Source organism: Pristiophorus japonicus, chromosome 1 (assembly GCF_044704955.1).
Source record: "Pristiophorus japonicus isolate sPriJap1 chromosome 1, sPriJap1.hap1, whole genome shotgun sequence".
In the NCBI taxonomy this organism is placed as follows: Eukaryota; Metazoa; Chordata; class Chondrichthyes; family Pristiophoridae; genus Pristiophorus; species Pristiophorus japonicus.
In genome coordinates, this window is record NC_091977.1 from 469,076,581 (window position 1) to 469,099,320 (window position 22,740).

The 22,740-nt window shown below is 44.6% G+C and overlaps 2 protein-coding genes across 8 annotated transcripts in view; one reads left to right on the forward strand and one right to left on the reverse strand.

Moving 5' to 3' along the window:
• rad54b (RAD54 homolog B) overlaps positions 1-14,242 on the reverse strand; it is a 298,314-nt gene extending 284,072 nt beyond the window's left edge. For 2 of the 4 annotated variants that reach the window (XM_070894106.1, XM_070894063.1), the window contains exon 1: positions 14,167-14,228. Coding sequence is in view for 1 of the 4 variants with exons in the window: in XM_070894097.1 (XP_070750198.1) it covers positions 14,167-14,241 (75 nt within the window). In the remaining 3 variants the exon portion in view is untranslated. Of the gene's footprint in view, positions 1-14,166 lie in introns of all 4 variants that reach the window. The other 2 variants (XM_070894097.1, XM_070894079.1) reach the window with 2 other exon arrangements.
• A 57-nt stretch (positions 14,243-14,299) lies between these two features.
• The window catches only part of rnf41l (ring finger protein 41, like), a 177,138-nt gene continuing 168,697 nt past the window's right edge, over positions 14,300-22,740 (forward strand). For 3 of the 4 annotated variants that reach the window (XM_070894199.1, XM_070894230.1, XM_070894213.1), the window contains exons 1-2: positions 14,300-14,348; positions 19,402-19,521. The gene's annotated coding sequence lies outside the window, so the exon portion shown is untranslated. Of the gene's footprint in view, positions 14,349-18,653; positions 18,745-19,401; positions 19,522-22,740 lie in introns of those variants that run through there. The other variant, XM_070894207.1, reaches the window with a different exon arrangement.

The window sequence follows — 22,740 nt, forward strand, 5'->3', positions numbered from 1 at the left end:
TGGCTATAAAGTGCTTTGAGACGTCTGGTAGTCGTGAAAGGTGCTATATAAATCCAAGTCTTTCTTTCATGCTTTCAATCTATCGTTGTCTCCATGGCTTCTGCTACCACTTCAACTCGACTGTTCAAAACTTTGATGTTCTGTTTCGCTTTGAGCTTAGTTTAAGTCTCCGTATTCTCTCCATTACACAACTGCCTACTTCCATTGCCACCTTATATCTGCCCATCTGTCGCTGAATCCCTAATACATACCACCAAACCTGACTACTTCAACAGTCTCCTTGTTGACCTCACTCCTTCACCCTTCATAGACTACAGTTTATGCACACATTAAGAACATAAGAAATAGGAGCAGGAGTAGGCCACATGGCCCCTCGAGCCTGCTCCGCCATTCAATACAATTATGGCTCATCATTGACCTCAACACCACTTTCCCGCCCGATGCCCATAATCCCTTGATTTCCCTAGAGTCCAAAAATCTATCGATCTCAACCTTGAATATATTCAGAGACTCAGCATCCACAGCCCTATGGGGCACAGAACTCCAAAGATTCACAACCCTCTGAGTGAAGAAATTCCTCCTCATCTCTATCTTCAATAGCCTACCCCTTATCCTGAGACTATGCCCCCTAGTTCTAGATACTTCAGCCAGGAGAAACAACCTCTCCGCATTTACCCTGTCAATCCGCTTCAGAATCCTGTATGTTTCAATGAGATCACCTTTCGTTCTTCTAAATTCCAGAGAGTATAGGCTCATTCTACACAATCTTTCATCATAGGACAGCCATCTCATCCCAGAAATCAATCAAATGAACCTTCATTGCACCGCCTCCAAGGCAAGTATATCCTTCCTTAGATAAGGAGACAAAAACTGTGCACAGTACTCCAGGTGTGATCTCACCATGGCCCTGTACAATTGTAACAAGACTTCCTTACTCTTATACAGAACCGGAATCAATGTCCTAGAGGGAGTGTTTGCTAGTGCTGTTGGGGAGGAGTTAAACTAACATGGCAGGAGGATGGGAACCTATGCAGAGAGACAGAGGAAAATAAAATGGAGGCTGAAGCAAAAGATAGAAAGGAGAATAGTAAAAGTGGAGGGCAGAGAAATCCAAGGCAAAAAACAAAAAGAGCCACATTACAGCAAAATTCTAAAGGGGCAAAGTGTGTTAAAAAGACAAGCCTGAAGGCTCTGTGCCTCAATGCGAGGAGTATTCGGAATAAGGTGGATGAATTAATTGCGCAGACAGCAGTTAACGGATATGATGTAATTGGCATCACGGAGACATGGCTCCAGGATGACCAAGGCTGGGAACTCAACATCCAGGGGTATTCAACATTTAGGAAGGATAAGCAGAGAGGAAAAGGAGGCGGGGTGGCATTGCTGGTTGAAGAGAAAATTAATGCAATAGTAAGGAGGGACATTAGCCTGGATGATGTGGAATTGGTACGGGTGGAGCTGCGGAATACCTAAGGGCAGAAAACACTAGTGGGAGTTGTGTACAGACCACCAAACAGTAGTAGTGAGGTTAGGGACAGCATCACACAAGAAATAAGGGATGTATGCAATAAAGGTACAGCAGTTATCATGGGCGACTTTAATCAACATATTGATTGGGCTATTCAAACTGGTAGCAATGCGGTGGAAGAGGATTTCCTCGAGTGTATTAGGGATGGTTTTCTAGACCAATATGTTGAGGAACCAACTAGAGAGCTGGCCATCCTAGACTGGGTGATGTGTAATGAGAAGGGACTAATTAGCAATCTTGTTGTGCGAGACCCCTTGGGGAAGAGTGACCATAATATGGTAGAATTCTTTATTAAGATGGAGAGTGACACAATGAATTCGGAAACTAGGGTCCTGAACTTAAGGAAAGATAACTTCGACGGTATGAGGGGTGAAATGGCTAGAATAGACTGGCAAAGCATACTTAAAGGGTTGACGGTGGATAAAAGCAATGGCAAACATTTAAAGATTGTGAATGTTTAAAAATGTATAGAGACATTGAAGTTGAGAACGTGGGAATTGTATAGGGACAGTATAAGCTAACAAAGAATTCATGGAGGAATAGCCATGACATCTCAGACTCGAGACTGCGAAATGTTACAACACTAACACATATTGAAACAAAACCCATAGCTTGCAGAAAAACCTCAAGGTCTTATTAAATCATGTTATTAACCTGAAACATTAACAGAAGGTCTTTGTTTAAAATCAGACCATACTTAGGTTGGCTTATGAGTGGACAAAGGGAAAGAGGGATCAAAAGAGATAGGCTGAACTAGGATGTCACTCTAGCCCTATCTTGTTATCTTTTGCCGAAAATGTATAACCATCGTCCCTTTACAATGTAACGTCACTTTGTCCGTAGGAAGTGGGTGCGTTCGAACAGACTTGCATTCCTTCTGTCTGATAAAGTCCCCGATCGGGATTTGCTTTTTAAATAAAAGCTTGCTTTGTTTAAAGCACAAACGGTATTCGTTTCAGTAATTTTGCTGAACCAGATTGAGGTAAAAGAATCCAGAAATCAACATTTGGTGTCAGAAGTGGGATCTCAACGGACGACTGCCGAAAACTTGTGAATTAAGAGCCAGACTAGCCTTGGACGAGACGAGGGGAAAGTGGCCATTGGAGTGAGTATGATTTCAATACTGCTCCAGTTTCCCCCGGTTTCAAAAGTCTGAGGAAAGTTTAGCCACTCGCTGGTTCTCAGGTAGTGTCTGAACGAGATCCAGGACAATCTGGTGAATACCTTTCAAACTTAGAATAGGGATAGAGATAGGGAAATTGCGCGGTGACGCAAACCAAGCGGCGACTTGAAAAGATAGGTTATAGTTAGAGCTAGATAGGGATAGATGATCAATCATGGATCCAAAAGTTAATAGGAAAGTAAAGAGACTCTTGTGAACGTCTGTTTAAATGAGAAATGCTTCTGTGATTTTTACTGTAAAAAAAAAAGCCGGGGAGTTGTGGTTTGTTTTATCTCCACCTACTTTTTCAAACAGAATGAAAGTTTTTTTTAACCCTTCGTAGTGTTGTCCTGTATGTGGGAAGTTTAAGAGTGTGAACCTTATTGAATTACGTATATTCGGATGATAAGTTACGGAGCCAGGAAATGCACAAAGGATAGGTTTGTTGAGTAAAAAAAAAGAAAAAATACATGGTCCCAGTGGTTAAAAAAAAGGATTTTACATGCTCACTTACTTGTCGAAAGAAAACATTCAGAGAAGGCACAGCAAAACAACTGAGATGGATTCAAAAGGATTAAAAAAATATATATTATATTAAATAACACGACCTTGAGGCTGGAACAATTGAGATAACAAAAAGCAGTCCACAGCCTACGTGCCAGACTTCTCTCTAGTTATGTAAAAGACAAAAAAAAAAGTAACGTACTAAATAGGTGCTGAAAAAAAAAATGTTCTGAGATTTTAAATTCTGAGAAAAATTCCACTGCAGTCTAAAAAAAAATCACTCCTGTCCAGTTGGCAGAAAAACTCCATTAAATTAGGGCTTTCATTGACTGATTGGATTTAAACTGCGCAGTGACGCGAAAGGATAGGGAAATTTGGAGACTAAAAGAAATTAAATAAGGCTCATAAGAAATCAAATTTAGAAAATTAGGCTCACAGGGAATTAAGTAAGGCTTATGGGGAATTAAATAGAGGATAGGTGTTCAAGTCAGGTGTGATGTCGACCTCGTGTATCACTTGGCCCGTCTAGGCACTGATTGGATTTAAATCACGCAGCAACTCGAAAGGTAGGGCTAGATAAGCGCGCGGCGGCGCGAACGCGCAGCGGCGTGGGACGTGCGGCGGCGCAAGGCAGAGTGAACGTGGGCCGACGCGAACGCGCAGCAGCGTGAAACGCGTGGCGGCGTGGGACGTGCGGCGGCGCAAGTGCACGGCAGAGTGAACGTGGGCCGACGCGAACGCGCAGCAATGCGAACCGCGGAGTGATGCCGAAATCAGTGCTGGTTTCAGTAAGTCTGTGTTTATTTTAAGTTTGTTAAATCGCGCGGCGACGCGGAAGTGTGTTTATTTTAAGTGTTTCAAATCGCGCGGCGACGCGAACCGCGGGGCGACGTGGAAGTCAGTGTTAGTTTTAGTAAAGTCTGTCTATTTTAAGTGTTTCAAATCGCGCGGCGACGTGAACCGCGGGGCGACGCGGAAGTCAGTGTTAGTTTTAGTAAAGTCTGTTTATTTTGAGTTTGTTCAAATCGCACGGCGACGCGAACCGCGGGGCGACGCAGAAGTCAGTGTTAGTTTCAGTAAAATCTGTGTTTATTTTAAGTTTGTTCAAATCGCACGACGACGCGAACGCATAACAACACGGTAATTAGAGTCAGTTTAAATACGAGGGGCAGCGTGAAAATAGGTAATCAGTTGGATAAAACAACGGATGCAGATAGTCCGCCACAAAAGTTACGTGAGGAATTCCCTGAAAGAGCTGAAGACTTTAGAAAATTATCAGGAGCCCTGAACAAATTATTAGGTTATGACCAGTGGCCTCTAGGTGGCACTAGAAGCGTAGAAGTAGCAAAAAAAGCACAGGGATTGTCAAAAATTAAAAGATGCATCACTTCTGTCAAGTTGGCAAATAAATGCTATTAAATTGGGACTCTCATTGACAGAGGGAACACATGTTAAAACTGTAGACGCCTTAAAAAAAAGAATGTGCGCACGAGAAACTTACTAAGAGATCCTCTGGGACCTCTGAGAAAGGTATTGACCGACTACGTAGTCAAATGGCTGGCTTTGTGTTAACCGAGGCTGATGATGAAATTGATGAGTGGTCACTGACTTAGCGCCCAACAGCGCCTCCCGCACCTCCTGGCCCCTTGCTCCAGTCCTCTTCCCAACACCCTCCACCTTACACTCCAGCGAGAGGAGTTAAAAATAACCCCATACCACCAAAGCAACAAACCCAAACTGACTCCTCATCCTCTGATAGCGATTCGGATCCCCAGTTCACAAGCAATATAGCCGAAAGGACCAGATCTCACACTCGAAAGGGCAGAACTATATCTCTATATCACAGACAGTCCCGTAAATCTTCGAGTCAATCTACCAGTCCAAGTTGTGAAAGACATAGCAAACACCCCCGCCGATCGAGACGCAGAACTGTCAAGCAGTCAGACAGCTCCGAAACATCCTCCGACCTAGAAATGATTTCCAAGATCCCAAAGTCCCGACACCAATTCCCTGTCAGACCAATGCCAAACCCTGATGCACAACAAGCTGCAGACCACCCCACTATAGATGTCTATGTGATCTTCGAACAACTATTTCAGTTTATAATGCAGAATCAAGGGACCTGTGGGCCTTGGTAAAGCAAACCTTGAGCCCAACTGAACACACCCGATTTCTAACTCACCTAGGACGTGGTACTCATGATGCATTGTTGGTTGCTCACCCTAACGATATCCAGGATCGCCTAAACGCTATCTTCAATTCTCTCACCATGACCCTTCAGAATGGCCACAGTATTAGAAACTAAACCCAAGCGTGAAGAAACTGCCGATTGAAATATACGGGAGTCAATCAGGAGATAATGCCTTCAGGGCAGGAGAGGATTCTCCTCAATTCTGCGCTATCCTACTTCAGTGCCTGCCCTATTCGATTGCTCACGCTATCCGGACAAATAATATGAATTGGGCAGATAACAGTAAAGCCCAGATGGAAAGGGCGGTTAGATATTATTGGCAGGAAAAGAAAGGGGAGGGGGGAGGTGCGCCCCCAACCCGGGTCAAGACTGAATACGTGACTAGAAAGGAAGAGCCATCTCGGGAGGAAGGACCAATAGAACTGCAGTGTTGCATACAGGATTGGATGGATAAGCAAGGATACAGTTATACTAAACAACCAAATGGCCCGAGCCCTGCTAATAAACCTCCCTATTGTCCCCGGCATGGTATGGGAAGAGGCCGGGACTGGGTAAGAGGAATTGACTGTTTTAATTGTGGGCAGGAAGGACATTGGAATAAAAATTGCCCCTACCGTCAGCATGGAAAAGGAAGAGGAGGAAGAGGAGGGGGGCAAGGGGGGAGAGGAGGATCTTACACTAACTTCTCCCAGAACAACCACTTTGGTCAATTGTCCCCCGATTGACTATGCAGCTTGATTGTGCAGGGATCCTCCCCGGACGACGAACCAATACTGAATGAGTGGCAACCCTTTTTGCTAGATACGGGAGCCTTCATGTCTTCTGTACAATCAAAGCTTAAACTCCCTGCCTCTACTGAAACACAGGAACTTTCAGGATTCCTGGGACAAGTCGCTACATTCCCGGTGTCAGAACCGGTTAAAATGGGTTATCAGGAAGAATCGGTGGAACATCGATTTGTTATCACAACCAATCTGGACTGTAACTTGATGGCTAGAGACCTCCTCTGCAAATTCCAGTTGCATTTGGAGTGTGGAGATGATGGGATTATTGTAAAACAGGGAACCCTTAAGCAGCAGTATACCACTAGAACCCCTCAGTGGTGGTCTCTGGACCTGCCGCAGGCACCCTATCACGTGACCCTAGCATACGATCCCAGTGGAAATGGGAAGACCTCTTCACTCCAGCAATCGATGTCCCCCATGCTCAGAGGCAGAGCAAAACCTCACCTTTGCTTGGGCCAGGCACCAGAGAACAGACCAGTGCAGCACCTGAGGCACAGACCATCCATCACGACTGCGTGGCAATGATCCGACTGGAACGATCTAAAAATACCTTCCCAGCTCCAGTGGCAGGACTCCTGGGGAAGAAGATCAATTTCATAGGTACCCTTCCAGCGGTTGTGGCAGAATCGCGGAAGAGAAAGATCAAGGCAGTCGACCTCGAGGACAGAGGCAAGATGGCGTTCCTGCTGCAGCGAGGGGCAGCGTGGTTGAAAAAAGAGCCCCACCACGCTAAAGATTTGGAAGTTATGGTGTGCCAGGCTATAGACGAGGCTGACCCTACCAGCCGGGATGTGCAAATACCTGACTATGTGGATCCTCATGTGTGGGCAGAGGACCACTCCCAAGTGGGTTATACTCCCATTGATCCGATTGAGATCCCAGTGCAGGGCAATGTGGACTGGCCCTCTATCCGACAGAACCCACTGAAATCACAGGCAATCCTAAACTGACCTTTCAGCACTGTACTGCAATTAATCCGGCCTGTTTTCTTACTGAGCCACCCCAAGATGAGGAAGAACCCAGTCATGATTGTTTATCTTTAATTTAAGAGGCCACATCAGTCAGGGAAGATTTTGTTGATGTACCAATTGAAGATCCAGACTATATTATGCATGTTGACGGAATTAATCCAGAAGGTACACGAATCTCAGGATACGCCATAGTAAACCAGGAGAATCAGGTCTTGGAATCTGCCGCTTTTGAAACCGCCTATTCTGCCCAACAAGCTGAACTATTCGCCCTCACCCGAGCCTGTATCTTGGCCAAAGATCTCAAAGTCAATATCTATACCGACTCTAGGTATGCCTTTGGGGTGGCCCATGATTTCGGACAATTATGGAAAAATAGGGGATTCCTAACCTCACAGGGGAATGAGATATCCCATAAGCAACTAGTATCTGATTTGTTGCAAGCCCTCATGCTCCCCAAGCACATTGCCGTTGTTAAATGTACCGCCCACACCACCGGAAAATCCCCGGTTGATATAGGGAACCACTGTGCTGACAAAGAGGCTAAACAGGCCTCTCGTGACCAACAGATGGTAGTGCCCAAAATGATGAGTCAAGACTAAAAATCCTGCGAAGGATAAGTTAGCCTTGGAAAAACCAATGCCAACCATCCAAGATGTTATCAAAGCACAGGAGGACGCTCCTGAAAAAGATAAACTGTTGTGGAAATATTATGGATGTACTTATGACAATGTTTCTAAACTCTGGACCACTCCCGCGGAACAGACTTGCATGTCTGACGAGTTGGCTCTATGGGTTATTGAATGTATGCATTTTGCTACTCATTGTGGAGCAAGGACCACGAGTGACACACTTTTGGCTACTTGGTGGCACCCTAGACTCCAGGCGCTCACCCAGAACATCAGTAGTCGTTGCCTGGTTTGCCAGCAACATAATCCAGGGAAGGGAGTCCCCTGTGATTGGGGTAAAACGCCCCTACCCGAAGGTCCCTTTGAGACATTTCAGTTGGACTACATTGAGTTGCAAAAAGTTCAGTGTTACAAATATGTGTTAGTAATAGTAGATGTGTTTAGCAGATGGATTGAAGCCTACCCTACCCTGGACAATAAGGCTCAAACTGTTGTTAAGGTGTTAATGAGGGAAATTGTTCCTAGATATGGTATCTCAGCTCGACTGATGACCACCTATGTTCTTTCTCTGACTCAGGCTCTGCGACTAGCTCACAACCAGGTTCAAGATGCTCACCTCGACCTCCCAGTTTTACCCGAATTGTCCCTCGTGGCACCAGGGAAGTATGGATTCGGAAGGGATTAGAGCCACAATGGGAGGGGCCTTTTCAGGTGTTACTCACTACCCCCACTGCAGCCAAGGTTGAGGGGAAAAGTGCCTGGGTTCACCTGCACCACTGCAAGCTCACCACCCTCTAACGAACCTATTTTACTGGTTATTCTAACTCCTGTTTCTGTTCCAGACTTCCTCTCCTCCATAGCTGAACAAGGCCGTTGGCATCCTAATTGGAACGTGGACCAGTTTGAACTTTTACCCGTAGTGATAGACAGCCAGCTACACCGACGGTGACCTGAGAAGGGAGACGGGAAAACTGAACTCTTTTAATCAGCAAAATAATTGGACTATTTATCTGAATCCTGAGCCATAAGATGAAACTGTCTGTATGCCATAGTCTGTATAATAGTGTTGATATATGACAGTTTCGGCGCATGGGAGGGGAGACAGAGACGAGAGCTCCATGTAAACACCTTTTTGTACATGTCTTATGTTTATGCGCAAAATGGGAACTTTTCTAGATGTTGGGTGTGTTCACATTCCCTATACATTCCCTATACATTCCAAAGGGGGAATTCCTTTGTGCCCCGTTCCACTAACCCTAACTGAGACTGTCAGATGGATTCAGAGCCAAACTATCACGAGAGGAGGGGGGGCCAATACAATACTGCTGAAGCTCTGGAGGGCTGAAATGGTAGCAATAAGGACCGTAGCATTACAAAACCGAATGACCCTCAATTACCTGTTAGCTGAGAAAGGGGGAACGTGTGCCCTGATAGGATCTGAATGTTGCACTTACATTCCTGATAGTTCAGAAAACATAACCAATCTCGCTGATCACATAAGAAGGAAGGTGAAGAAGTTATCCACACCAGCAGAAGGATCTAGCTGGTTTGATTGGCTATCAGATGGATCTTGGAGATCCTATCTAACTGTTGGTTGCCTTAACCTTTGTTGTAAAGTAATGATGGCAAGGTTAGCAAACCCTCTTGTGGTCAAGGGCTCCCGAGTTATGATCCAACGAACTAAAGAACTACTCGACACTAACAACAATATGATTCAGGAAATAGAGTGTGAACGGATGAATGCGATACTCCTAGAATGATCTTAAGTGTTATCATGGAATGATAAAAGGGGGGAATGTGAATGTTTAAAAATGTATAGAGACATTGAAGTTGAGAACGTGGGAATTGTATAGGGACAGTATAAGCTAACAAAGAATTCATGGAGGAATAGCCATGACATCTCAGACTCGAGACTGCGAAATGTTACAACACTAACACATATTGAAACAAAACCCATAGCTTGCAGAAAAACCTCAAGGTCTTATTAAATCATGTTATTAACCTGAAACATTAACAGAAGGTCTTTGTTTAAAATCAGACCATACTTAGGTCGGCTTATGAGTGGACAAAGGGAAAGAGGGATCAAAAGAGATAGGCTGAACTAGGATATCACTCTAGCCCTATCTTGTTATCTTTTGCCGAAAATGTATAACCATCGTCCCTTTACAATGTAACGTCACTTTGTCCGTAGGAAGTGGGTGCGTTCGAACAGACTTGCATTCCTTCTGTCTGATAAAGTCCCCGATCGGGATTTGCTTTTTAAATAAAAGCTTGATTTGTTTAAAGCACAAACGGTATTCGTTTCAGTAATTTTGCTGAACCAGATTGAGGTAAAAGAATCCAGAAATCAACAAGATCACATGGATGAACTTCAGCAATTGTACATCCCTGTCTGGAGCAAAAAATAAAACGGGGAAGGTAGCTCAACCGTGGCTAACAAGGGAAATTAAGGATAGTGTTAAAACCAAGGAAGAGACATATAAATTGGCTAGAAAAAGCAACAAACCTGAGGACTGGGAGAAATTTAGAATTCAACAGAGGAGGACTAAGGGTTTAATTAAGAGGGGGAAAGGAAGCTTGCAGGGAACATAAAAACTGACTGCAAAAGCTTCTATAAATATCTGAAGAGAAAAAAATTAGTGAAGACAAACATAGGTCCCTTGCAGTCAGATTCAGGTGAATTTATAATGGGGAACAAAGAAATGGCAGACTAATTGAACAAATACTTTGGTTCTGTCTTCACAAAGGAAGACACAAATAACCTTCCGAATGTACTAGGGGACAGTGGGTTTAGTGAGAAGGAGGAAATGAAGGATATTCTTATTAGGTAGGAAATTGTGTTCGGGAAATTGATGGGATTGAAGGCCGATAAATCCCCGGGGCCTGATAGTCTGCATCCAAGAGTACTTAAGGAAGTGGAAATAGAAATAGTGGATGCATTGGTGATCATTTTCCAACAATCTATCGACTCTGGATCAGTTCCTATGGACTGGAGGGTAGCTAATGTAACACCACTTTTTTAAAAAAGAGGGAGAGAGAAAGCGGGTAATTATAGACCGGTTAGCCTGACATCAGTGGTGGGGAAAATGTTGGAATCAATCATTAAGGATGAAATAGCAGCGCATTTGGAAAGCTGTGACAGGATCGGTCCAAGTCAGCACGGATTTATGAAAGGGAAATCATGCTTGACGAATCTTCTGGAATTTTTTGAGGATGTAACGAGCAGAGTGGACAAGGGAGAACCAGTGGATGTGGTGTATTTGGACTTTCAAAAGGCTTTTGACAAGTTCCCGCACAAGAGATTGGTGTGCAAAATCAAAGCGCATGGTATTGGGGGTAATGTACTGACGTGGATAGAGAACTGGTTGGCAGACAGGAAGCAGAGAGTCGGGATAAACGGGTCCTTTTCAGAATGGCAGGCAGTGACTAGTGGGGTGCCGCAGGCCCCAGTGCTGGGACCCCAGCTCTTTACAATACACATTAACGATTTAGATGAAGGAATTGAGTGTAATATCTCCAAGTTTGTAGACGACACTAAACTGGGTGGCAGTGTGAGCTGTGAGGAGGGTACTAAGGGGCTGCAGGGTGATTTGGACAGGTTAGGTGAGTGGACAAATACATGGCAGATGCAGTATAATGTGGATAAATGTGAGGTTGTCCATTTTGGGGGCAAAAACACGAAGGCAGAATATTATCTGAATGGCGGCAGATTAGGAAAAGGGGAGGTGCAATGAAACTTGGGTGTCATGGTTCATCAGTCATTGAAAGTTGGCATGCAGGTACAGCAGGCGGTGAAGAAGGCAAATGGTATGTTGGCCTTCATAGCTAGGGGATTTGAGTATAGGAGCAGGGAAGTCTTACTGCAGTTGTACAGGGCCTTAGTGAGGCCTCACATGGAATATTGTGTTCAGTTTTGGTCTCCTAATCTGAGGAAGGACGTTCTTGCTATTGAGGGAGTGCAGTGAAGGTTCACCAGACTGATTCTGGGGATGGCTGGACTGTCATATGAGGAGAGACTGGATCAACTGGACCTTTATCCACTGGAGTTTAGAAGGATGAGAGGGGATCTCATAGAAACGTATAAGATTCTGACAGGACTGGACAGGTTAGATGTGGGAAGAATGTTCCCGATGTTGGGGAAGTCCAGAACCAGGGGACATAGTCTTAGGATAAGGGGTAGGCCATTTACGACTGAGATGAGGGGAAACTTCTTCACTCAGAGAGTTGTTAACCTGTGGAATTCCCTGCCGCAGAGAGTTGTTGCTGCCAGTTCATTGGATATATTCAAGAGGGAGTTAGATATGGCCCTTACGGCTAAGGGGATCAAGGGGTATGGAGAGAAAGCAGGAAAGGGGTACTGAGGGAATGATCAGCCATAATCTTATTGAATGGCGGTGCAGGCTCGAAGGGCCAAATGGCCTACACATGCACCGATTTTCTATGTTTCTATACTCCAACCCCCTTGCAATAAAGACCAACATGTCATTTGCCTTTCTTATTGCTTGCTGCACCTGCATGTTAGCTTTCTGTGTTTCTTGCACAAGGACAGCCTGACTGCCTGCCTCTCTTCCGCGCCTACATCCGGGCCAGGGTGTCCCTAGAGATGGAGCACGCGGTGTCCACCGGGACGCTCGTGGCCTTCCGCGAGAGGTGGGCACCGGAGGGACTGGAGTGCATCATCATACCCTGCAACCAAATTTTAATTTGATTTTATATGTTTTAAAGTCTAATTTATTTTAAATGCCGGTTTTAGTGTCCCTCTCCCCTTTTATAGGGGGCACTTGGAAAAAAAACTATGATTTTAGTGCCGAAAACCCCCCCGAAAAACCCCACAAAAATCACCATAAAAACGAGAAAAAAAAAGGGCACGTGAAACGTGTTTGGAGTGTCCCCCAGATTGGGGGGGCACTTGATTTAATTTACTCCAAAAGAGTTCTTGCACAAGGACACCCAAATCTCTCTGAACACCAACATTTAAAAGTTTTTCACCATTTAAAAAATATTCAGTTTTTGTATTCTTTCTACCAAAGTGAATAGTCTCACATTTCCCTACATTATACTCCATCTGCCACCTTACTGCCCACTACTTAGTATTTATATCCCTTTGCACTCTATATTCTTCACAGCTTACTGTCCCACCTAACTTTATATCGTCAGCAAACTTGGATACATTGCACTCGGTTCCTTCATCTCGGTCATTAATAGATTGTAAATAGCTGAGGCCCCAGCACTGATCCTTGCTGTACCCCACTAATTACAGCCTGCTAACCTGAAAAAGACTTGTTTATCTCTACTCTGTTTTTTTTGTTAACCAATCCTCTATCCATGCTACCCCAAACTCATAAGCCCTTATCTTGTGTAATAACCTTTTATGTAACACCTTATTGAATGCCTGTCCCACTCACCTATCATCTCCTTCCTCACTGACTCACATTGACCCCCAGCCACCCTCCAGACCCTAATGTGTTAAATTTAAAATCCTCATGCTCATATTTTAATTAATTTATGGCCTTGCCACACCGTATCTCTATTACCTCCTCCATTTGTACATCCTCTCAGCATAAACATTTAATTCTTCTGACTATTAGTTTTTGTGCAACCTCCCCTTCCTTTGTCCCTCCATTGGTAGTAGTGGCTACAGCCACCAGGGTTCTACTCTTTGGAATTCCACCCCTAAAGCTCTTCACCAGTTTCCTTTTTTTTGAAAAAAACTTTCCAAAACTCATCTCTTCAGCCAAGTCTTTGGTCAATCTCTTCCTTTCTGGCCTAGCATCTATTTTCCTTACATTTATCATCAAAAGTCCAATTTTTTTTATGTTGCATAACTGCAGGGAGTTTTAGTTCTTCCATACAGATTCTTGCTAACTGAAAATCCCATGAGGTAGGAGCGTAAGAAGGTGGTTAACCTCGATCCTCAAGTTTGTCACTGGGAATTTCAACGCAGTGCCATTTTATCATGCTTGCTAATCACTAATCACTTTCGTGAGGCTGAGGGAGAAACAGGTGGCTGATGCTTGATTCATTGAATTACGAGATAACATTGCTGCTCTATACAAATCTGTCCAGATGAGTATTTTTGTTTAATGTAATTATTTTGTTTTAAATCTGTCTGCCAGTTTGTTACAATTACAGAATTATGGCTGGGTGATATTCCGCCTTCACTACCAGTAATGGGATCTAAATATACCGTAGATAATATTTATATATATGTATCGGGGTGCGGTTCTGTCCGCTTTCACTGAAACCTCTCGAGGCCAACGAAACCTTTTCAACTGTTCGCAGAGAAATGAAGAGCTCATTGAAAGTCCATGCGTTTATTAAAAAAAAATGGCAGTGATTACATTCCCTATTCCGTTCTATAGCAATAAAAGCGACCGAGTACCGTATTAACACGGTTACCTTTACTGGCCTCTCGCTGAACTTGCGTTTAAACAGCTCATTCCTGACCGACTCCTCCCAGGGCACGGTTGCCATAGGTAACGAAAGGACGTAAAATTTAGCAAGCAAATGGCTTGCGGTGCTTTACGGTAACGGTTGTTGATTGACGCGGATTGTTGGAGAGCGCGAGCGGAACAGGAGAGGTACCGATTATATATATTTATAATATCCTTTATATTATACAATCACTCACTCATGCATAGGTACCGATTAAATATAGTTATATTGAATGACATAGAATTTACACCACAGGAACAGGCCATTCGGCAGGATCCGACAGATCCATGCCGGAGTTTTATGTTCCACATGAGCCTCCTCCCACCCTACTTCATCTAACCCCATCAACATATCCTTCTATCCCTTTCTTCTGCATGTATTTGTTTAGTTTCCTCTTAAATGCTTCCCCTTAAATGCATCTATTATTCGACTCAACCACCCCATGTGGTAGCGAGTTCCAGAAGAAAAGATCACCACTCTGGATAAGAACATAAGAATTAGGAACAGGAGTAGGCCATCTAGCCCCTCGAGCCTGCTCTGCCATTTAACAAGATCATGGCTGATCTGGCCGTGCACTCCGCTCCACTTATCTGCCCGCTCCCTGTAACCCTTAATTCCCTTATTGGTTAAAAATCTATCTATCTGTGACTTGAATACATTCAATGAGCTAGCCTCAACTGCTTCCTTGGGCAGAGAATTCCACAGATTCACAACCCTGTGGGAGAAGAAATTCCTTCTCAACTCGGTTTTAAATTGGCTCCCCCGTATTTTGAGGCTGTGCCCCCTAGTTCTAGTCTTCCCGACCAGTGGAAACAACCTCTCTGCCTCTATCTTGTCTATCCCTTTCATTATTTTAAATGTCTCTATAAGATCACCCCTCATCCTTCTGAACTCCAACGAGTAAAGACCCAGTCTACTCAATCTATCATCATAAGGTATCAGCCTCGTGAATCGTCTCTGTACCCCCTCCAAAGCTAGTATATCCTTCCCTAAGTAAGGTGATCAAAACTGCACGCAGTACTCCAGGTGCGGCCTCACCAATACTCTATACAGTTGCAGCAGGACCTTCCTGCTTTTGTACTCCATCCCTCTCTCAATGAAGGCCAACATTCTATTCGCCTTCCTGATTACCTGCTGCACCTGCAAATGAAATTTTTAGGATGAGGTGGGTGGGGTGGCTTGACCCATCCACCTCCACGGAGGTGTGTGGGGTTGCTGACCCATCCACCTCCATGGCACGAACCTGGTATTGCAGTACTTCCAGGAACGGTGCTTGGGCTCTAGGCCTTTTGGCTAAGAGCATTAGCGCAGGGTGATCCTTGATGTGTGCAAGGTGACCTCTGGCATTTGTGATCTGACAAAGAATTGGAATGATTGGCTATGAATAAATTTTTTTAAAAAAATCCAAAAAGAGTTTCATGCACAAGGACCCCCAGGTCCCTCTGCACCGCAGCATGTTGTAATTTCTCCCCATTCAAATAATATTTCCTTTTACTGTTTTTTTTCCCCAAGGTGGATGACCTCACATTTTCCGACATTGTATTCCATCTGCCAAACCTTAGTCCATTCGCTTAACCTATCTAAATCTCTTTGCAGCCTTTCTGTGTCCTCTACACAACCCGCTTTCCCACTAATCTTTGTGTCATCTGCAAATTTTGTTACACTACACTCTGTCCCCTCTTCCAGGTCATCTATGTATATTGTAAACAGTTGTGGTCCCAGCACCGATCCCTGTGGCACACCACGAACCACTGATTTCCAACCCAAAAAGGACCCATTTATCCCGACTCTCTGCTTTTTGTTCGTCAGCCAATTCTCTATCCATGCTAATACATTTCCTCTGACTTCGCGTACCTTTATCTTCTGCAGTAACCTTTTGTGTGGCACCTTATCGAATGCCTTTTGAAAATCTAAATACACCACATCCATCGGTACACCTCTATCCACCATGCTCATTATATCCTCAAAGAATTCCAGTAAATTAGTTAAACATGATTTCCCCTTCATGAATCCATGCTGCGTCTGCTTGATTGCACTATTCCTATCTAGATGTCCCGCTATTTCTTCCTTAATGATAGTTTCAAGTATTTTCCCCACGATAGATGTTAAACTAACCGGCCTATAGTTACCTGCCTTTTGTCTGCCCCCTTTTTTTAAACAGAGGCGTTACATTAGCTGCTTTCCAATCCGTTGGTACCTCCCCAGAGTCCAGAGAATTTTGGTAGATTATAACGAATGCATCTGCTATAACTTCCGCCATCTCTTTTAATACCCTGGGATGCATTTCCTCAGGATCAGGGGACTTGTCTACCTTGAGTCCCATTAGCCTGTCCAGCACTACCCGCCTAGTGATAGTGATTGTCTCAAGGTCCTCCCTTCCCACATTCCTGTGACCAGCAATTTTTGGCATGGTTTTTGTGTCTTCCACCGTGAAGACCGAAGCAAAATAATTGTTTAAGGTCTCAGCCATTTCCACATTTCCCATTATTAAATCCCCCTTCTCATCTTCTAAGGGACCAACATTTACTTTAGTCACTCTTTTCCATTTTATATATCTGTAAAAGCTTTTAGTATCCGTTTTTATGTTTTGCGCAAGTTTACCTTCGTAATCCATCGTTCCTTTCTTTATTGCTTTCTTAGTCATTCTTTGCTGTCGTTTAAAATTTTCCCACTCTTCTATTTTCCCACTAACCTTGGCCACCTTATACGCATTGGTTTTTAATTTAATACACTCCTTTATTTCCTTGGTTATCCACGGCTGATTATCCCTTCTCTTACCACCCTTCTTTTTCACTGGAATATATTTTTGTTGAGCACTATGATAGAGCTCCTTAAAAGACCTCCACTGTTCCTCAATTGTGCCACCGTTTAGTCTGTGTTTCCAGTCTACTTTAGCCAACTCTGCCCTCATCCCACTCTAGTCCCATTTGTTTAAGCATAGTACGGTCGTTTGAGACACTACTTCCTCATCCTCAATCTGTATTACAAATTCAATCATACTGTGATCACTCATTCCGAGAGGATCTTTTACTCGGAGATCGTTTATTATTCCTGTCTCATTATACAGGACCAGATCTAAGATAGCTTGTTCCCTTGTAGGTTCTGTAACATACTGTTCTAAGAAACAATCCCGTATGCATTCTATACATTCCTCCTCCAGGCTACCCCGTGCGATTTGATTTGACCAATCGATATGTACGTTAAAATCCCCCATGATTACTGCCGTTCCTTTTTCACATGCCTCCATTATTCCCTTGATTATTGCCCTCCCCACCGTGAAGTTATTATTTGGGGGCCTATAAACTACACCCACCAGTGACTTTTTCACCTTACTATCTCTAATCTCCACCCACAATGATTCAACATTTTGTTCATTAGAGCCAATATCATCTCACAACTGCCCTGATATCATCCTTTATTAACAGAGCTACCCCACCTCCTTTCCCTTCTTGTCTATCTTTCCGAATCGTCAGATACCCCTGTATGTTTAATTTCCAGTCTTGGCCACCCTGCAACCACGTTTCTGTAATAGCCACCAAATCATACCCATTTGTAATGATTTGTGCCGTCAACTCATTTACTTTATTTCGAATGCTGCGAGCGTTTAGGTAGAGTGTTTTAATAATAGTTTTTAAACCATGATTTTTAGTTTTGACCCCTCCTGCAGCCCCTTTATATTCAGTGGCCCTTTTTGTTTTTTGCCTTGGGTTTCTCTGCCCTCCACTTTTACTCATCTCCGTTCTGTCTTTTGCTTTTGTCTCCTTTTTGTTTCCCTCTGTCTTCCTGCATTGGTTCCCATCCCCCTGCCATATTAGTTTAACTCCTCCCCAACAGCACTAGCAAATACTCCCCCTAGGACATTGGTTCCTGTCCTGCCCAGGTGCAGACCATCCTGTTTGTACTGGTCCCACCTTCCCCACAACCGGTTCCAATGCCCCAGGAATTTGAATCCCTCCCTGCTGCACCACTGCTCAAGCCATGTATTCATCTGAGCTATCCTGCGATTTCTACTCTGACTAGCACGTGGCACTGGTAGCAATCCTGAGATTACTATTTTTGAGGTCTTACTTTTTAATTTAGCTCCTAGCTCCTTAAATTCGTCTTGTAGGACCTCATCCCTTTTTTTACCTATATCGTTGGTACCAATGTGCACCACGACAACTGGCTGTTCACCCTCCCTTTTCAGAATGTCCTGCACCCGCTCCGAGACATCCTTGACCCTTGCACCAGGGAGGCAACATACCATCCTGGAGTCTCAGTTGCGGCCGCAGAAACGCCTATCTATTCCCCTTACAATCGAATCCCCTATCACTGTTGCTCTCCCACTCTTTTTCCTGCCCTCCTATGCAGCAGAGCAAGCCACGGTGCCATGAACTTGGCTGCTGCGGCCCTCCCCTGATGAGTCATCCCCCTCAACAGTACTCAAAGCGGTGTATCTGTTTTGCAGGGGGATGACCACAGGGGACCCCTGCACTACCTTCCTTGCACTGCTCTTCCTGCTGGTCTTCCATTCCCTAGCTGGCTGTGGACCCTTCACCTGCGGTAAGACCAACTCGCTACACGTGCTACTCACGTCATTCTCAGCATCGTGGATGCTCCAGAGTGAATCCACCCTCAGCTCCAGTTCCGCAACGCGGACTGTCGGGAGCTGGAAGCGGATACACTTCCCGCTCACATAGTCGTCAGGGACACCGGAAGTGTCCCTGAGTTCCCACATGGTAAATACATTTCTCCTGAATTCCTTATTGGATTTATTTGTGATTATCTTATATTTATGGCCTAATACAAATGGTAAAATACCGTGGAATGCTGGAAAACTGAAATATAAACAGAAAATGTTGGAAATACTCAGCAGGTCAGACAGCATCTCTGGGTTGAGAAAACGAGTTAACAATTCAGGTTGGTGACTTTTTGTCAGAATTGGAAAAAGGTTAAAGATGTAGGCGTGGAAATTCTGACGTTCCGGGCCCGTACGAAGTTTCTACGGACCCGGAAAGGCATCGGAAAAGCCGGTTTTCAGTGCGCAATTTGGATGCGATCTGTCAGATCGGAAAAGCCGGTTTTCAGCACATGCACATTGCGCACTGAAAACCGGCTTTTCCGATGCTTTCCCGGCTAATTTCAATTAATTTAAAATATGTGTGGTCTGTTTTTTTATTATTTATTATTTTGTGTAATTGGTTTTGTTCCCATTAATAGCATTGAGAAGTCGTAGTTACTGCATCTTCTGCGGCAGAACCCTCTGGACGGTAGCGCGCTTCGCAGCATAGGAGGAGAAGGCCTCCCCATCGGAAATCAGGGCGCCTCCTAGACCACCAGGTAAATTCGTAAAAAATATCCAATGAGGAGGCAATTGCCCACGGGAAGATCCTCAGAGGAATTTCTGGGCCGTAATATGTTTTAAGCAAGCACAGGGGAGGAAAGAACAAAAGATACGTTCTGTGGAAGGCAGGATTGATTTAACTGTCAAAAGGGATGATAGTGCAAGGCAAAAGGGGGTGGGACAAGTAAAGAAATAAATTATGGGTCTCTCTCCACAGATGCTGTCTGACCGGCTGAATATTTCTTTCCAGTGCTTATATTTCAGATTTCCAGCATCCTGCCTTTTGCTGTTTATATTGGGCTATAAATATCATGAATCTGGGAGGGAGGGGAAGGGGTGAGAGCAAAAGTGCAGGAAATGGGATGGATACAGTTGAGGGCCCTATCAAGATGGAGGGGAATCCTCTTTTTAGGTTTTCCTTTTTCCTATCAGAAGCACTGGTATGGAAGGTAGCATCATCAGAACAGATGCGATGGAGAAACTGGGAGAATGGAATAGAGTACTTGCAGGAAGCTTCAAATTTCCACCCCTCCCTCACCTTCACATGGTCCATCTCTGAATCTTCTTTTCCTCAAAATCTCTATTTCTGGGGATCATCATCATCATCATAGGCAGTCCCTCGGAATCGAGGAAGACTTGCTGCCACTCTAAAAGTGAGTCCTTCGGTGGCTGAACAGATCAATATGAGAACCATAGTCCCTGTCACAGGTGGGACAGATAGTTGTTGAGGGAAAGGGTGGGTGGGACAGGTTTGCCACACGCTTTTTCCACTGCCTGCACTTGATTTCTGCATGCTCTTGGCAATGACATTCGAGGTGCTTAGTGCCCTCCCGGATGTACTTCCTCCACTTAGGGCGGTCTTTGGCCAGGGACTCCCAGGTGTCAGTGGGGATGTTGCACTTTATCAGGGAGGCTTTGAGGGTGCCCTCTGCCCACCTTTGGCTTGTTTGCCATGAAAGAATTCCAAATACAGCGGTTGCTTTGGGAGTCTCATGTCTAGCATGTGAACAATGTGGCCTGCCCAGTGGAGCTGATCAAGCGTGGTCAATGCTTCAATGCTGGGGATTTTGACCTGGTCGAGGACGCTAATGTTGGTGCGTCTGTCCTCCCAGGGGATTTGTAGATCTTGCGGAGACATTGTTGGTGGTATTGCTCCAGTGACTTGAGGTGTCTACTGTACATAGTCCATGTCTCTGAGCCATATGGGAGGGTGGGTATTACTACAGCCCTTAGATCATGAGCTTGCTGGCAGATTTGAGGGCCTGGTCTTCAAAAACACTCTTTTCCTCAGGCGGCCGAAGGCTGCACTAGCTTACTGGAGGCGGTGTTGAATCTCGTTGTCAATTCTGCTCTTGTCTGGGGATAGACTGTCATCCGATAGCTACTATATGCCCACTGACTCCTATAGCTATTGCTACCTTGATTGCATTTCCTCCCACCCGGCTTCCTGTAAGGACTCGATTCCATTCTCCTAGTGTCTCTGTCTCCGTTGCATCTGTTCTGACGATGCAAACTTCTGTTTACATGCTACATTCATGGTCCCTAGTTTTGGACTTTTCCACAAATGGAAACAACTTCACTATGTTGATCCTATTGACCCCATTCATAATTTTAAGGACCTCTTGCAGACCATCTCTCTGTCGTTTTTCCAGAGAATTGAGCCACAGCCGCTTCAGTCCTTCATGATAGTTGTATACTTGCAGTTCTGTTTTCATCCTTGTAAATATTTGAACTTTCTCCAGTGTTTCTACGTGGAATAATATGGAGACCAGAATTGTGCATAGTACTCTAAAAGTGTGGTCTAATCAAGGTTTGATACAAGTTTAACATAACTTCTTTGTTTTTGAATTCTATTGCCCTAGAAACCCCAGTTATTTGATTGCCTTTTGATGGCTTTGTTGACCTTATGTTGCTACTTCTAATCATTCGTGAATCCGTACCCCAAGATCCTTTGCGCCTCTACCCCATTTGGACTCTTATTTTCCAAGGAGTAGGTGGCCTCCTTATTTCTCCTCCCAAATGGATCACCATATCATACTTTAAATTATTATATAATCACTCTACACATGTACTGATTAAATATAGTTATATTGTATGTTAAATGATTACATAATCACTAATCAAGTACCTATTAAATATAATATTTTAAATTATATAATCATTCATTAATCTACAACGATTAAATATAGTTATATATTTGTCGTTGAGCTACAGTATGCGGATGATGACTGCGTCTGCACACATTCTGAGGCTGAACTCCAGAATATAGTCGATGTATTCACCGATACATATGAAAGCATGGGCCTTACGCTTAACATCCGTAAGACAAAGGTCCTCCACCAGCCTGTCCTCGTCGCACAGCACTGCCCCCCAGTCATCAAGATTCACGGCGCGGCCCTCGACAACGTGGACCACTTCTCATACCTCGGGAACTCTTATCAACAAAGGCAGACATTGCTGCGGAGATTTGACATCGCATCCAGTGCGCCAGTGCAGCCTTTGGCCGCCTGAGGAAAAGAGTGTTCGAAGACCAAGCCCTCAAATCGATCACCAAGCTCATGGTCAACAGCGCTGTAGCAATACCCGACCTCCTGTATGGCTCAGAGGCATGGATGATGTACAGAAGACACCTCAAGTCGCTGGAGATATATCACCAACGATGTCTCCGCAAGATCCTGCAAATCCCCAGGCTAACATCCCTAGCATTGAAGCACTGACCACACTCGATCAGCTTCGCTGGGCAGGCCACATAGTTCGCATGCCAGACACGAGACTCCCTAAGCAATTGCTCGATGTGGAGCTCCTTCACAGCAAACAAGCCAAAGGTGGGCAGCGGAAACCTTACAAGGACATCCTGAAAGTCTCCCTGGTAAAGTGTGACATCACCACTGACACCTGGGAGTCCCTGGCCGAAGACCGCCCTAGTGGAGAAAGTGCATCCGAGAGGGCGTTGAGCTCTTCGAATCTCAACGCAAAGAGCGTGAAGAGGTCAGGTGCAGGCAGCAGAAGGAGCGTGTGGCAAATCACTCCAACCCCACCTTCCCCCGACGTATGTCTGCCCCACCTGTGACAGGATCTGTGGCTCCCGTATTGGACTGTTCAGCCACCAAAGAGCTCACTTTAGGAGTGGAAGCAAGTCTTCCTCGATTCCGAGGGACTGTCATGATGATGATTTTATATTATTACTCACTAATGGACATTTACCTATTAAAGAT